Source organism: Mastomys coucha, unplaced genomic scaffold (assembly GCF_008632895.1).
Source record: "Mastomys coucha isolate ucsf_1 unplaced genomic scaffold, UCSF_Mcou_1 pScaffold11, whole genome shotgun sequence".
In the NCBI taxonomy this organism is placed as follows: Eukaryota; Metazoa; Chordata; class Mammalia; order Rodentia; family Muridae; genus Mastomys; species Mastomys coucha.
In genome coordinates this window covers 30,917,307-30,932,393 of record NW_022196893.1, presented here as the reverse complement: position 1 = coordinate 30,932,393, position 15,087 = coordinate 30,917,307, and the positions used below count along the sequence as shown (strand labels likewise).

At 50.2% G+C, this 15,087-nt stretch overlaps 1 protein-coding gene across 6 annotated transcripts in view; it reads right to left on the bottom strand.

The window, feature by feature from the left end:
• Asic1 (acid sensing ion channel subunit 1) overlaps positions 1-15,087 on the bottom strand; it is a 34,603-nt gene that overhangs the window by 6,628 nt on the left and 12,888 nt on the right. For all 6 annotated transcript variants that reach the window (XM_031355563.1, XM_031355592.1, XM_031355585.1 and 3 more), the window contains 2 exons: positions 1,494-1,644; positions 746-873 (listed from right to left, as the gene is read on the bottom strand). In XM_031355563.1, the coding sequence (XP_031211423.1) occupies positions 746-873; positions 1,494-1,644 (279 nt within the window). The remainder of the gene's footprint in view (positions 1-745; positions 874-1,493; positions 1,645-15,087) is intronic.

Below are 15,087 nucleotides of genomic sequence, written 5' to 3'. Positions count from 1 at the left end.
GTCATGTGTGTGTGTCAGGTGTGTGTGCCAGGTGTGTGTGTGCGTGTGTGTGTCATGTGTATGTGTCAGGTGTGTGTGTGCGTGTGTGTGTCATGTGTATGTGTCAGGTGTGTGTGTGCGTGTGTGTGTCAGGTGTGTGTGTCAGGTGTGTGTGTGCGTGTGTGTATGTCATATGTATGTGTCAGGTGTGTGTGTGTGCGTGTGTGTGTCATGTGTGTGTGTCATGTGTATGTGTCAGGTGTGTGTGTGTGCGTGTGTGTGTCATGTGTATGTGTCAGGTGTGTGTGTGTGTGCGTGTGTCATGTGTGTGTGTCATGTGTGTGTGTGTGTGCGTGTGTGTGTCATGTGTGTGTGCGTGTGTGTGTCATGTGTGTGTGCGTGTGTGTGTCATGTGTGTGTGCGTGTGTGTATGTCATATGTATGTGTCAAGTGTGCATGTGTGTGTGTTTGTGGCCCCACGCATAGTCCAGAAGTAGAAGTACAAGTTGGCTATGCTCCTCTATTCCTCTTTACTTATTGTTTTTGAAGGAGGATCTCTTACTGAATCTGGGGCAGCTCACTGGCCAGCTAGCTTCAAGGATCCACCTGTCTCTGCACCCCCAGCCCAGAACTGGGGTTACAACTGTGCACCTGGGTGTTGAGCTCTCATTTGAGCGCTCCTTGCTTGTATAATAAACCCACTGAGCCATCTCCCCAGTCTCCAGAACTCCATCTCGACTCCCCAACACCCGCCGCAGTCCCTCACCCTCTGCTCCTGGCAAGACACAAATGTCTGGAAGCCTGGGGCCACGCCAAAGCCCAGCTGGTCGATAAAAGGAGGTTCATCCTGACTGTGGATCTGCACTTTGATGCCTGCTTCGAAGGACGTCTCGTCTGTGAAGATGAAGGCATGAGAACTGGGAGGATTTCTGAGTCCTTAATCATCTCCGGAGCCTGGGGCGTCACACTTCCCTGGTAATAAGCAGCCTCCCGGTACTTGGTAAGGAGGCAGTGGGGTCTGAGCACAGCTCCATCTCCCTGGGTTAGCAGTTCCATGGTGCTCCAGTGACCTCCGGGTCCTACACACCTCTCTTACCTGTTGTCTGCAATGCATCTTGCTGTTTCAGATTATTTCTCCTGGACTGTCACTGTCTCAGCCTCTCTCCATCTCTCCTCATCCCCTTCTCTTTTCTCCCCATCTCTCTGTCCCCAAGTCCCGTGAGACCAGACAGCCAGGCAGTCCAAGAAGAGAGGGAGTTATTTATAGAGTGAGTGGCGGCCACTGATGGAAGAGGATGCCTGGTTACCTTGGAGAGTAACTAAACCAGGAAGGAGGAGCCAGGGAATCAAGAGTGTGGAAGTCACATAGGGGCAGAGACAGACGTGGTGAGATCTTGGGAGAAGGGATGAGTCTGAGCTTGGTGTCAGGGCCACACAGTGGAGCCCTATTTGAGCCTGGGGCCAGAGGGGCCTAGAGGGGCCCAGGGATGATGCTCCTAAGGAGGCTAACATACCAGTCTCTCCCCACACAGGCAAATATTCATCTTGCTGAATGTCCAGCATGATCTCCAGGCCGTTGCCAGTCCCACCTTTCATGGTCTTCAGCCGTGGCCGCCCATCTTGGCCCGAGTTGAATGTGTAACACTTCCCATACCTCGTGAAGACCTGGTGGAGGGCAGAGAAGAGAGTGTGAGAGTCCTGCCAGCCAGATGAGCTTCTGGTCGGGTTTAACCATTGTAAGAACCACAAGGGATCAGACACAGGCAGACAGAGAGTGGAGTACTGATCCTCTCTCTGCCTCTCTAACACTGCAGCAGCTCAGCCCCTGTGATTGTACCATTGTAACTCTTGCCGGGAAGACTCCCTTGTGCTCCTTCAGCCTAGGAGTGATAACAATTTCCCCGCTAAGACTGGCTCCATCGCCCTCCCTTACTGGCTTCCTTAATCCTGCACAAAGCGGCTTCGCAAGGAGCCCTTTTGTTAAAGTCTTTTCAACAGAACTATCAAGAGACAATCTTTCTCTTGCTTGGACCCTAACGTGCACCGCTGTCACCATGATCCTATAACTGCTAAACCTCTGAGGCCTTCTGAAACAGATCTTTAGATCTTTGCTTTGGGACTTCATCCCTGAGTTAGAAATCCTTCCAAGACCTTCCTCCACACCTAAGCCCCTCAAAGCTAAGCCGTTCAGTCCCTTCCCTCTCTCAGCCTCTCATGTCCTCCATTGTCCCATTATCAGTAGAACCTGAGAGCAGCCCCAGTTGCCACACTAAGAACCAAACTTACTCTGGCATATCACCTCTTCTCGCAGGAATCAGGACTGAATGCCAAGGCGTGGCATATTTGGGTGCTTGTAGACCTCAGGGGGCCTCAGGGAGACACTCTCCTTGTAAGAAGAGCCCGTAACCTCTGCCCTCACTGAGGCCAGTGGCCAAAAACACCAGGTTGCAATCACTTCAGGGACTGGGATGATACCCATGTACTCCTGCATGGTAGGGCATAGAGGGGTGGGTATGGAAGGGAAAGTCCAGGCATCTGAAATCTACATGGGCTAGAGTCTGGGCATCAGGCTAGACTAGACTACGAGCAGATCTAGGGAGATCGTGGGATGACAGCTGGCTTGATATCTAGAAAGTCCCTTCACCTCTGGGAGGGGGAGCCAATGGGGAAAGGTGCTAAGAGCAAGGGCTTTGGTTTAGAGGTTTTCCAACTTCACCAAATGGAACACACACACACACACAGGGAGAGAGGGAGAGAGAGAGAGAGAGAGAGAGAGAGAGAGAGAGAGAGAGAGAGAGAGAGAGAGAGAGAGAGAGAGAGAGAGAGAGAGAGAGAGAGAGAGAGAGAGAGAGAGAGAGAGAGAGAGAGAGGGAGGGAGAGAGAGAGAGAGAGAGAGGGAGAAAGAGAGAGAGAGGGAGAGGGCTGGTAGGGGTTGGACTCCCTTAGGAAAGAGCACAGGAGACAAAGTAAGGATACAATGAAGTCCCTGTTGTGAGATTGTTGACAAGGTGTCAGGGTGAAGGGGGGCCTGCCCTTTCCACCTATGACCCCATTCTGCACTTCTAGAGAAATGGTTGGCTCCTCTCCACAACTATCACCCCAGGGATGACAGTCAACAACTGGCCAGTTATAGGTAGTCCTCAGCAGGTCAAAGGTTGACTTCGTAGCTAGCACAAGGTCCGGAGCCATGGAGAGGTCTGGAGAAGAGCAGCTGAGACTAGAGGATAGTACAAGCAGTGGAATAGCAGCTAAGTACTGGTGACGACATATTTCAAGACACACTAGGAAGAGCTGTGCACCTGGGAGGCTCTTAATCTAGCCCAGGTGAGTTCTAGCCCAGGTTAGGTAGGGTTCAGCAGCTACCAGCCTCAGCCTCAGGAGCTGATCTGATGGCCAGAGAGAGCCATGGCAAATACTCTTGGGGTGTTGTGAAAAGCATGGGTCCCACTCACCACTGAGAAGTTGTGGGGACCACAGGGGCCCCCACAGTAGGAACAATAGAGCAGCATGTCCTCCAGCCGGTGGCAAGAGCGATTGTAGAAACGATGGAGATTAAAGGGCTCCCCGGAAAAAGCCTCTGGCCCAGGCGGAGCAAGAGGCACCCCAGGGTCGTCACTTTCATCCAGCCCTAGCATGGGGGCCAGGTAGAGCAAGTCGGGGTAGCTGAGCTGGGACAGCCGCACGGCATTGGTGTTACAGAAGGTGACAGCGGGGAAGACCAGCTCTGTGGTGGCCACTTCATCTAACAAAGTCACGTGTGGGTAGCTGAGGTAATAAGCAATGCGGTCCCCTACCTGGCACAGGAAGGCACCCAGTGCAATGACAAAGGCCACAGCCCATAGGGCCTGCCTTGGCCCTGGGCCCCCTTCCACAAAGACATGGCTGGCACCGTGAAGGGTACAGCTGTTGGCAAAGGCCACCAAGTCCCTAGGTGGGTCACCCTCATCCAGCTCCGTTCCTGCCTCCTTCTCCTTCTCTTCCTCTTCTTCCGATTCTGAGCTGTCCTGCTGCTGCCGGTGATGATGGGGACCCCAGATATCTCCCATGGATCCTGGGGCCTCTTCTCCAGAGGAGAATGACACAGAGCAAAAGATCTGGATGGGCATCCTCTCCAGGAGACAGGAAGACGATGCCGGAGGGGACAGAGATTGGACCACAAGTGTGGTCCAGTGGGGCCGGCTACCTAACCCTTCGGCCAGGCCTCCGCTAGCCCTTACTAGAGCCTCTGTGGCAGTGTGACTGAGCTGGGGCAGGGCATGAGGAGGAGGATCAGACTGCTCTGCTAGAGAGGGCGTGGTCTGTGCCGATGATGAATAATTGATGGAGAGCTGCTGAGAAGGGGGGGGGCTTTCCAGGGAGGGGAAGAGCTGAAGACCTTTGTCTGACACTGGCTCCAGCAGGATGAGGATTTTGGGCTCAGGTGAGGTGACACCCACTCCTCTCACTGCCAGGATGACCTCAGTTGGTGTCCTCTTCCAGAACACACATGCAATATTCTCATCCTCCACGGCTCCCCTGCATGCCCCTCAGGGTCCCCACCCCAGTTCTGCTGGTTCCCTTATTCTTACTTCATCTAGCTCTTGTTCTGGGCTCTCCAAGACGCAGGCCCTCTATAGGCACTCTCTCTAATTCCTCTCCATCCATATCACTCCGGTTGTTTAACTCCTCCCCCAATCTCCCAGCCTACCCTCAGCCTCTGTCCACTCTTATTATCCCTTTGATACTTAGTTATCTTCCCATCGCTTACCCCAGTTTACTTTGTTACTCCCTGAGCCTTCAATACCCTTGTCATTCCTTGACCCAAGGCGAGTCTCTAACTCCCATTCTCCACTAACCTAGAGCTCTATATTAGGTCCGCATCCGCATCCTTCCTCCAAGCTCAGCACACTTAGGTCTCGTTTCCTCCCCTCCCCCCATTTTTTGTGGCTTGTGGGGCAGCCCAGGTTCCATTAGCAGATATTTCTTACTGACCACAGACTCATTTCTGACCAGTTCCCAGCACTGGAGGAGGGACTCTTGAAGCTGAAAGCTTGCTGACAGAACACTACCATGCCCTCCATGGTCCACAGCTTGCCCTCCCCCCTAAAAATCAAAACAAAACTAAACCAATTTAGAAGGGGAATGTGAGAGGCTGTCCACCAGAGGGTGGAAGGGACTGTGACCAGTATGGAGGCAGAAGTTCCTGGGGCAGGTGAACCAACCTGAGAGCTCCCCCCAACCCCAGCATTATGTGCCCCTCAATACTGAGGCTCCCCCCTCAGTACTGAGGCTCCCTCTACCCTCCATGGACCAATCCCTACCCCAAGACCTCTGACCCCTGTGTGTGCTCTGGTCATCCAAGTCCACTGGTTGAGGAAATTAAACCAGCAGCTAAGTCTCTAGGGGCAAGAAGGTGACCTAGGAAAGGGGAGGGGGGATGGCAGGAGAGGGAGAGGGAGAGAGAGAGAGAGAGAGAGAGAGAGAGAGAGAGAGAGAGAGAGAGCGCAGCAGCAAAGCAGATTAACCCTTTCTCAGCAGGGCCAGGAGTAGGTCTAGGCTGAACAAGTCTACCAGGGCCTTCCCGTTCCTTATGCCTTGTAAGGGGGAGAACCTGGGATGTGCTGGGATGAGGAGCCAGCGCTGGGATGAGGAGCCGGCGCTGGGCTCTAGAAGAGCTGACAGCCGTGCAGCTTTTGGCCTCACTCAGCTCTACTTCTAGAGACTCAGAGCCCCAGAAGAAGAGAAAGCCTCGAGGTCTGACCCCTCTCCAGCCCTCCATCCCCCTTCGACGCATCGCATCGCAGCTCAGGTTTTCTCCCCTCTGATTGATGGCCTCCACACTCAGTCTCCCACATCTATGCCTTCAGTTCATTTACAACATCCTGCCGGTTTCCCCGCTTAAAACTCCTCAGTGTTTCCCGGTAAAGCTCACTCTCTGTACCCTCACTACTGACACTGCCCCCCCCACCCCACCCAGCATCCAGCATCCAGCACCTTCCCAGGCACACTAGACTCACCCACAGCCCAGGACTTCTGGTCAGTTCCTACTCATTTTTTTCTCATCTTTTTTATTTTATTTATCATTACCGTGCATGTGACTTGGTGGTCAGAGACAACTTCTAGGAATTTTTTTTTTTTTTTCTACACGGGGCTCTTAGAACCAAACCCAAGCCTGGAACCGGGCATAGTGGCTTGGGTCCCTGCTTTTGCCTGCCGAGTCAACTTGGTGGCCTTCTGATGTTGATGTTGTTGTTGTTGTTGTTGTTGTTAGTAGTATTATTAACATGATCTCATTCTGTAGCCCAGGCTGGCCTGGCATTTATCATGTCAATCAGGCTAGCCTGGAACTAGCAGAGATCCGGCTGTCTCTGCCTCCCACATGCTAAGATTAAAGGTAGACCACCATGTCTGGTCCCTCTGATCACTTTTAAATTTTTATTATTTTATTTTATGTTTGTGGGTGTTTTGTCTGCATGTGTGACTATGTGCTACAGTGTGTGCCACACTAAGAAGGTCAGAAGAGGCCGGGAAGTGGTAGTGCATGCCTTTAATCCCAGCACTTGGGAGGCAGAGGCAGGCAGATTTCTGAGTTCAAGGCCAGCCTGGTCTACAGAGTGAGTTTCAGGATAGCCAAGGCTACACAGAGAAACCCTGTCTCAGAAAAAACAAAAACAAAAAGTCAGAAGAGGTGTCAGATCCCTTGGAACTGGAGTCCCAAGCTGGTTGAGAGCTGCTCCATGGGTGCTGGGAAGGGCCAAGCATCCTCTGGCAGAGCAGCAGCTCTCCGCAGGGCTGCGCCATCTCTCCAGCCCTCTGATCCTTGTGAGAGACAGGCCCTCACTGTTGTCTTTCTGCCTCGCCTCCCAAGCAGCTGGCTTTGCAGGCCCCCAGCACTGTGCCCAGCCCCTGGTTCTTTTTCAATGCCCCAGTCCTATCTTCTCTGATGGTTCCATAGGGCACAGCACTGCCTCAGGGTCAGTCGCTACTCAAGACATTTCAGATGTGAGGTAAGCCACTCATCTTCAGCTCAGAGCCTGTGAGAGGGAGTGGTCGAGATGGAGAGGCTGCCTCAAGGAAAAAGAAGTAAGATAAGACTAACCTAAAGACGGATGGGCCAGATGGCGGCAGTAAAGGAAGGTGCTTGCTGACAAGCCTGAGCACCGAGGTTTGACCCCCAGAAGTCATGTGGCTGACTTCCACACGTTGTTCTCTAACCTCTCAAGTGCACACCCCTACACAAACTACACTGAGAGATGTACAAAAGCAAAACCCACAGAGGGGCTAGGTATGAGGAGAGATCAGCCACCTTCAACTGTTACCCTCTCCTATACAAATCCATAAATGCCCTCTCTGTCTGCTGCTCCATGGACATATTTCTCCTGCCTGCCAGGCCTTAGTTTTCAGGGGGCAGGGCCTGCAGTGTTTCAGAGACCTTGGTTTAAGGGGTGCTGGCTGGGGTTGACCATAGCGGCCCATCTGCCTCTTGTCCACTAGAGGGCACTGTCTCCCTCCTTCAGCCATCCTGGGTTCACAAGAGGAAACTAAGGCAGAGGGAGCTTTGTGGTGACTGACAGGAGGCTGTGAAGACAGACAGCGGCTTCAGAAGACACTGAGCTGATACAACTCCCTCCACACCTACATCCAGACTCCCTTGCACTCCTATACAGCAACACACAAGCACACACATACACTGATGTGGATGCACATGCATACAGGTACATGCATGTACACATACTCATACCATGTGCATGCAAACACAGACTGTGGGCACACACATTGTGGGCACACACACACAGACTGTGGGCACACACATTGTGGGCACACACACACAGACTGTGGGCACACACACAAACTGTGGACACACACAGACTGTGGACACACACTGTGAATACACACACACACACAAACTGTGGACACCCAAACACTGTGGGCACATACACTGTGGGCACACACACACAAACTGTGGGCACACACACATACTGTGGGCACATACACACACACTGTGAACATACACACATACTATGGGCACATACACACTGTGGGCACACACACACAAACTGTGGGCACATGCACACTGTGGGCACACACACAAACTGTGGACACACACACTGTGGACACACACACATACTGTAGGCACACACAAACTGTGAACACACACACACTATGGGCATACACTGTGGGCACGCATACACACTTTGGGCATACACACACTGTGGGCACACACACACAAACTATGGGCACACGCACACTGTGGGCACACGCACACTGTGGGTACACACACACTGTGGGCACACACACATACTGTGGGCACAAACTGTGAACACACACATACACACTATGGGCACACACTGTGGGCACACATGCACACTGTGAGCAGGTACACACACTGTGGGCACACACAGACTGTGGGCACACACACACACAGACTGTGGGCACATACAGTGGGCACATACACACTGTGGCCACACACACACACACAGACTTTGGGCACGCACAGCAGCCTCTGAGGAGATGATCGGGTGCACACAAACACACCTACACTCAGTTCTGTGCCCTGGGTGAAGGATGGAGCTCAGTTGTGGAAGGCTTGCTGAATGAGGTCCTGGATTCATTCCCACGGTCCACGTGCCTGTAATCCCAGCACTTGAGAGGGAGAGGCAGGAGGATCAGGAGGTGATCTCAGCGACACAGTGAATTTGAGACCACCATGAGACACATGAGACTCTGCTTCAAAATGAACAAATAGCTCAGCCTGGACACACACACCTTTAATCCCTGCACTTAGGAGGTCAGGGCTTGCAGATTTGTGAGTTTGAGGCCATCCTGGTCTACATAACAAGTCCTAGGCCAGCCAGGCTACATAGTAGTGTATTTGTGCATATGTGTCTTCACTCTCGTTCATGTGTGCTTGTATGGACACCGGTGGTTGTGTGGCCTCTTCTATAAATCTCCACCTTACATTAAAGTAAAAAAAAAGTCAGTGAGTAAATGAGTCAGGGTTTTCCAGCCAAGGATGAGCCTCTTCTCCAAACCCTTCCCCACCAGTTATGTGTGGTAACTGAATGGTTTCTTACGTTCTCTGCATCCCTTCTGGATTTCACCTCCTTCCACATCTGGGCAAGGTTTGATGATTTTCAACTAACTTGGGGGCTCTTTACATGGCCCTCACAAAGATGAACTTCATCATCATTTGACAAGCAAGAACTGAACTACAAGGCTCAGGAGGTGGCTCAACAGGTGACATGCTTGATGCATGAGGATCTGAGTTCAGATCCCCAGCACCCATGCAGAAATTGGATGAGTGTCTACAAGCCCAGCCCTGGGGAGGTGCTGACAGGCAGATTCTCTGGAGCTTTGCCTACCTGGGTCCTAGCTAATTCATGAGCTCCAGGGTCAGTGAGAGAGTCTGTCTCAAAAAGATAAATGAAGTGGCTCAGCAAGCAAGAGCCCTGGATACTCTTCCAGGGGACCTGGATTAGATTCCCAGCACCCACATGGCAGCTCACAACTGTCTATAAGTCCAGTTTCTGAGGATTTTATATCCCCTTCCATGGTACACAGACACACATGTAAAATACAAGTACATATAATAAAATAGGATAATTTATTCTAGTCCATTCTAGAGATGGGGGAGGACACCCAGAACTGACCTCTGACTTCTACCCAGGCACACATGAGCGAGTGTGCTTACACACATTCACAAATAACACACACACACACACACAGTGCTGAGCCACAACAATCAATTCAAGTCTCCTAATGAGCAAGCACTAAGATACACCCAGAACTGACCTCTGACTTCTACCCAGGCACACATGAGCGAGTGTACTTATACACATTCACACATAACACACACACACACACACACACACACACACACACACAGGGCTGAGCCACAACAACCAATTCAAGTCTCCTAATGAGCAAGCACTAAGATTAGAGTAGGATGTGATAGTACAAACTTTTAAAGACAGAGGCAGGCGGAACCCTGTGAGTTCTAGGCCAGCATGGTCTACAGAGTGAGTTCTAGGATAGCCAGAGCAAATAGTTCAAAAATAGCTCAAAAGCAAGCCAGAGAACAAACAAGCAAACAAACAACTGTCAATTAAAAGGAGGTCACCTGGCTGGTAGCACCTTGCCTTCTCTCTCCCTCGCTCATCAACACGGTGGGGAGCAGAGAGCGAGGGGGCTGGATCCTGCCTTGCAGAACAGTCTTGTGATTTAAAAAATTTACAAATCAAACTATGAGGAATGTTATGAGAATACTCCTAGGGCAGAGGACTGGGGAATCAGTAAGGTGTCCTGAGGAAGCAAGGTTGGTGTTTTGTTTTTGTTTTTGTTTTTGGAGACAGAGTTTCTCTGTGTAACCCTGGCTGTCCTGGAACTCACTCTGCAGACCAGGCTGGCCTCGAACTCAGAAATCCGCCTGCCTCTGCCTCCCAAGTGCTGGGATTAAAGGTGTGTGCCATCATTGCCTAGTGGAAGCGAGGTTTGAAGTGGAGTAGAAATAATCTCCCCCTCTCTGTGCTCCTCCCAATTTCTGCCTGTCTGTCTGTCTGTCTGTCTGTCTGTCTGTCTGTCTGTCTGTCTGTCATCCCCCTGGCCCCGCCCCATGTGTGTTTCAACCAGGAAACTGAGGGCCTGACCAGAGCCAGATGTGGCTAGGAAGGATGAAAGGGAAGTCTTGTAAGACTCCTGGTCCAATAGTAATGTACACTCTCTGTTAAAGAATCAGAAATAAGCCGGGAGGTGGTGGTGCATGCCTTTAATCCCAGCACTTGGGAGGCAGAGGCAAGCAGATTTCTGAGTTCGAGGCCAGCCTGGTCTACAAAGTGAGTTCCAGGACAGCCAAGGCTACACAGAGAAACCCTCTCTCAAAAAAAAAAAAAAAAAAAAAAAAAAAACTAAACAAACAAACAAACAAAAAAAGAATCAGAAATAATGAAAGCTGGGTTTGAGCTGGGTGTGGTGTGTGTATATACCTATAATTCCAGCACTTGGGAGGCTGAGGCAGGAGGATCAGTTCAAAGCCATCCTTGGCTCCACAGTAAGTTTCAGGCTAACCTGGGCTACATGAGACCCTGTCTCAAAACCAAACAAACAAAACAGAAGGAAAGAGAGGAAGAGAGAATGAGAGGCTGCTGATGGAGCTGTGATCTCGCCAGGAATGGTCTATCAAGGCAGGTGAGGGAGATGGGGTGTCAGAGAGGGCCCGTGTAACTGCTGGGGAGCTCTCAGAGCAGACATTCATGGAGAGGACTTGTTTGAGAAGCAAGACGGTATGAGTCTGGTTCTGCACCTGATGGCTCTCAGGAGCTTCAAAGCCACCTGAGTAAAGACGCTAATGGAAACTTGGCCATTGGGACTGAAGTCTATGCGGAAAGGGTGGGCCTGCGGCCTGGAGCAGGCAGCGTGTAGATGGTGTTCAAAGTCATGAGTGAAGGTGTGATTGCCCAAGAATAGAATACGAAGTTGAAAAGGAAGGTGGAAAGGAAAAGAGGCCTGAGTTGGCATTATCCACCGAAGCTAAATAGAGTCCTACCTTCTGACTTAAGCACGCTCCTACCTCCATATCCAAGAGGACTGAGTACACGTGTCAACCCAAAACGAGGAAGAAGAATGTTCACAGTCGCTCTATTTATAACAGCCCCAAACCGGTGACAACCCAAATGTCTAGCAATAGTAGAACATCTAAATCAGTTGCATTCTATGAATATAATGAGATAGCACACAGCATTGAAAAAGAAACAACTATCGCAACATGACTGACTCTCACGGGGGTGACTGTGGACAAAAGCAGGTCCCCCTGAGACGCTGAGGGGGAGTGAGCACAACTCTGAGATGTTTAACTCACCCTTACTGCTAGAGCTGCCGCAGATTCTCGCAGGTGGCACTCACTCACCGAGGGTACCACCTGAAGTGTCTATGAAAATACAGACCAATGTAGTATGTGCTATTGCAGTGCAAGGTAGACCAGTGTAAAATTCTTCGAGCTATGCCTTTAAATTATATTCTTTTTTTAAAAAAAGATTTATATATTTATTTTATGTATATGAGTACACACTGTAGCTGTACAGATAGTTGTAAGCCTTCATCTGGTTGTTGGGAATTGACTTTTAGGACCTCTGCTTGCTCTGGTTAGCCCTGCTCGCTCCAGCCCAAAGATTTATTATTATTATAAATAAGTATACTGTAGCTGTCTTCAGACATACCAGAAGAGGGCGTCAGGTCTCATTATGGGTGGTTGTGAGCCACCATGTGGTTGCTGGGATTTGAACTCAGGACCTTCGGAAGAACAGTTGGTGCTCTTATCCACTGAGCCATCTCACCAGCCCTTAAATTATATTCTTCTGACTTGAAGAATAAAACCACATGTAGGGCCCTGAGTGTGGTGGGTGTACACTAGTCAAGTAGAAGAGTCTGACTGGTTAAGTAACAGAAGTGGCTGGACAGACGAGCTAAGCCTAGACTCTACAGTCAGGAAAGGTGATGGTTTAGAAAATGAGGAAAACAATTTGTTGCTGTTTTTTTTTTTTTTTTCAGCTCTGGGGATCAAAGCCAGAGCCTTCTGCATGGAGACAAGCTCCTTAGCATGGAGCTTTGAGCTTTGTTCCAGTCCCCTAAGACTTCGGTTTGTGTGCTTTTATATTTCAGTTTTTAAAAACAGCATCTTCTGGAACTCAGACTAGTCTTGAACTTGCCAAGTAGTTGAGGATAACATTGATCTCTTGATCCTCTTGAGGATGTCTTTGAACTCTTGATCTTCCTGCTTCTATCTCCCAAGAGCTGGGATTATGGGAATGTGTCAGTAGTCCCACCTTTCCACCTACCCACCCACAACAAACACCCCTTGAGACAGGGTGTCACTTGTATCCTAGCTAGCTTTGAACTAATTATGTAGGGAAGGACGAGCTTGAACTAATGATTCTCCTCCCTCCACATCCCCAGGCTTCCAGCAAACACTGGACAAGCCACTACCATCTCAGCTGGTCCCCAACCCTCCTTCCCTGTGGTGGTTTGAATGAGGATGCCCCTCCCCCACCCCACCCCACCTTAGGCTCATGTATTCAAATATTTGGTCTCCAGTTGGTGGAACTTTTGGGGAGGGATTAGGAGGTGTGGCCTTGTTGGAGGAGGTGTGCCACTTGTGGCAGGCTTTGAAGTTTCAAAAGGCCCCCAATTAGCTGTCCTTGCCTCCTGTTTGTGGATCGGAATGTGAGCTCTTAGCTCCCTCTCCAGTACCATGTCTGCTTGCCTACTGCCATGTTCCCCATTTTGATGGCCATGAACTCTAACCCTCTGGAATCACGAGCCCTAAATTAAATGCTTTCTTTGATAACCTGCCTGGTCATGCTATCTTATTCTAGCAATAAAAAAAGAAACTGCTCGTGTTAGCTGGACCAAGTCAGCAGGACGCAGCCAGCACTCTGGACTTGTTGGTAACACATATGCACATCAGAGGACGGGAGATAAACCCAACCAAAACACAGGGCCTTCTACCTCAGTGAAATTCCTAGGAGTCCAGTGGTGTGGGGTGTGCAGAGATATCCCTTCTAAGGTGAAGGGCAAGTTACTGCACCTGGCCTCTCCCACCACCAAGAAAGAAGCTCAATGCTTACTGGGCCAATGTGGAGTCAGGAACCAGCATATTCCTCACTTGGGTGTATTACTCCATCCCATACACCAAGTGACTTGGAAAGCTGCCAGCTTTCAGTGGGGCCTAGAGCAGGAGAAGGCTCTTCCATAGGTCCAGGCTGCTGTGCAGGCTGCTCTTCCACTTGGACCAAATGATCCAGCAGACCCGATGACACTTGAGGCATCAGTAGTAGACTGGTGTTGGGAGCCTTTGGCAGCCCCCTATGGGTAAAGCACAGAGGAGATGCCCTTTCTCGTACCAACTTTTCTCTTAGTTATTTTTCTATTGCTGTGATAAGACAACATGACCAAGGCAACTTATAAAAGAAAGCGTTTAATTTGGGACTCCTAGTTCTAGAAGGTTAGAATCCATGATGATTATGGCAAGGAGAAGGAGCTGAGTGAGCGTTCAGGTCTTGATCTACAAGATACAGGCAAGAGGCAGAGAGAGCTCACTGTGAAGAGAAGGCTTTGAAACCTCGGAGCCTGCCCCCAGGGGCACACCTCTTCCTTCTTCATCCTTCCCAAACAGTTCTAACAACTGGGGACCAAGTATTCAAATATACAAGCCTATGGAGGCCATTCATAAACTCCCCTTTGCTTTTTTTTTTTTTAATAAATCTTTTTTTTTTTTTTCTGGTTTGTCCAGACAGGGTTTCTCTGTATAGCCCTGGCTGTCCTGGAACTCACTCTGTAGACCAGGCTGGCCTCGAACTCAGAAATCTGCCTGCCTCTGCCTCCCAAGTGCTGGGATTAAAGGTGTGCGCCACCACCACCTGGCTTAAATCTTTTTTTTTTTAAAGACTTATTTATTTATTTCACGAATGTAAGTACACTGTCGCTGTTTTCAGACACACCAGAAGAGGGCATCAGATCTCATTACAGATAGTTGTGAGCCACTGTTTTTTAAGGGATGATCTCATTGGGTAGCCTAGGCCGACCTGGAGCTTATGGTCCTCTTGCCTCAGTTTCCTGAGTCTCTTGGTCTAAGGGCCTGGGCCACCACACATGGCTTTGCTCACCAGTTTTGAAAGCTACTGAAGATCAAGGATAAAACATGTTTGCTGGATTTGATGAGGGTCACTGCTGGTCTTTGACAAAAGGCATTCAGATGAGGGAGAAGGCAGCTTGGGTAAGCTGGAGTTGAGGAAATGTGTATTGAGCGCTGTACACATCACTGTTAATAACATTGCAGAGAGAATCCCAATAGCATGGAGAGATGGCTCAGTGGGTAAGCAACGCTCTTCCAGAGACCTGGATTTGAGTCCCAGCACATGCCATATGGCTGCTGACCACCATCAGTAACTTCAGTTCCAGGGAAAATAATGCCCTCTTCCGGCATCCTCGGGTACTGCATGCATATGGTGCAGACACACATGGAGTCAGCAGAACATCCACACACATAAAATACAAATAAATAGGCTGTGCAGTGGTGGCACACACCTTTAATCCCAGCACTTGGGAGGCAGAGGCAGGCGGATTTCTAAGTTTGAG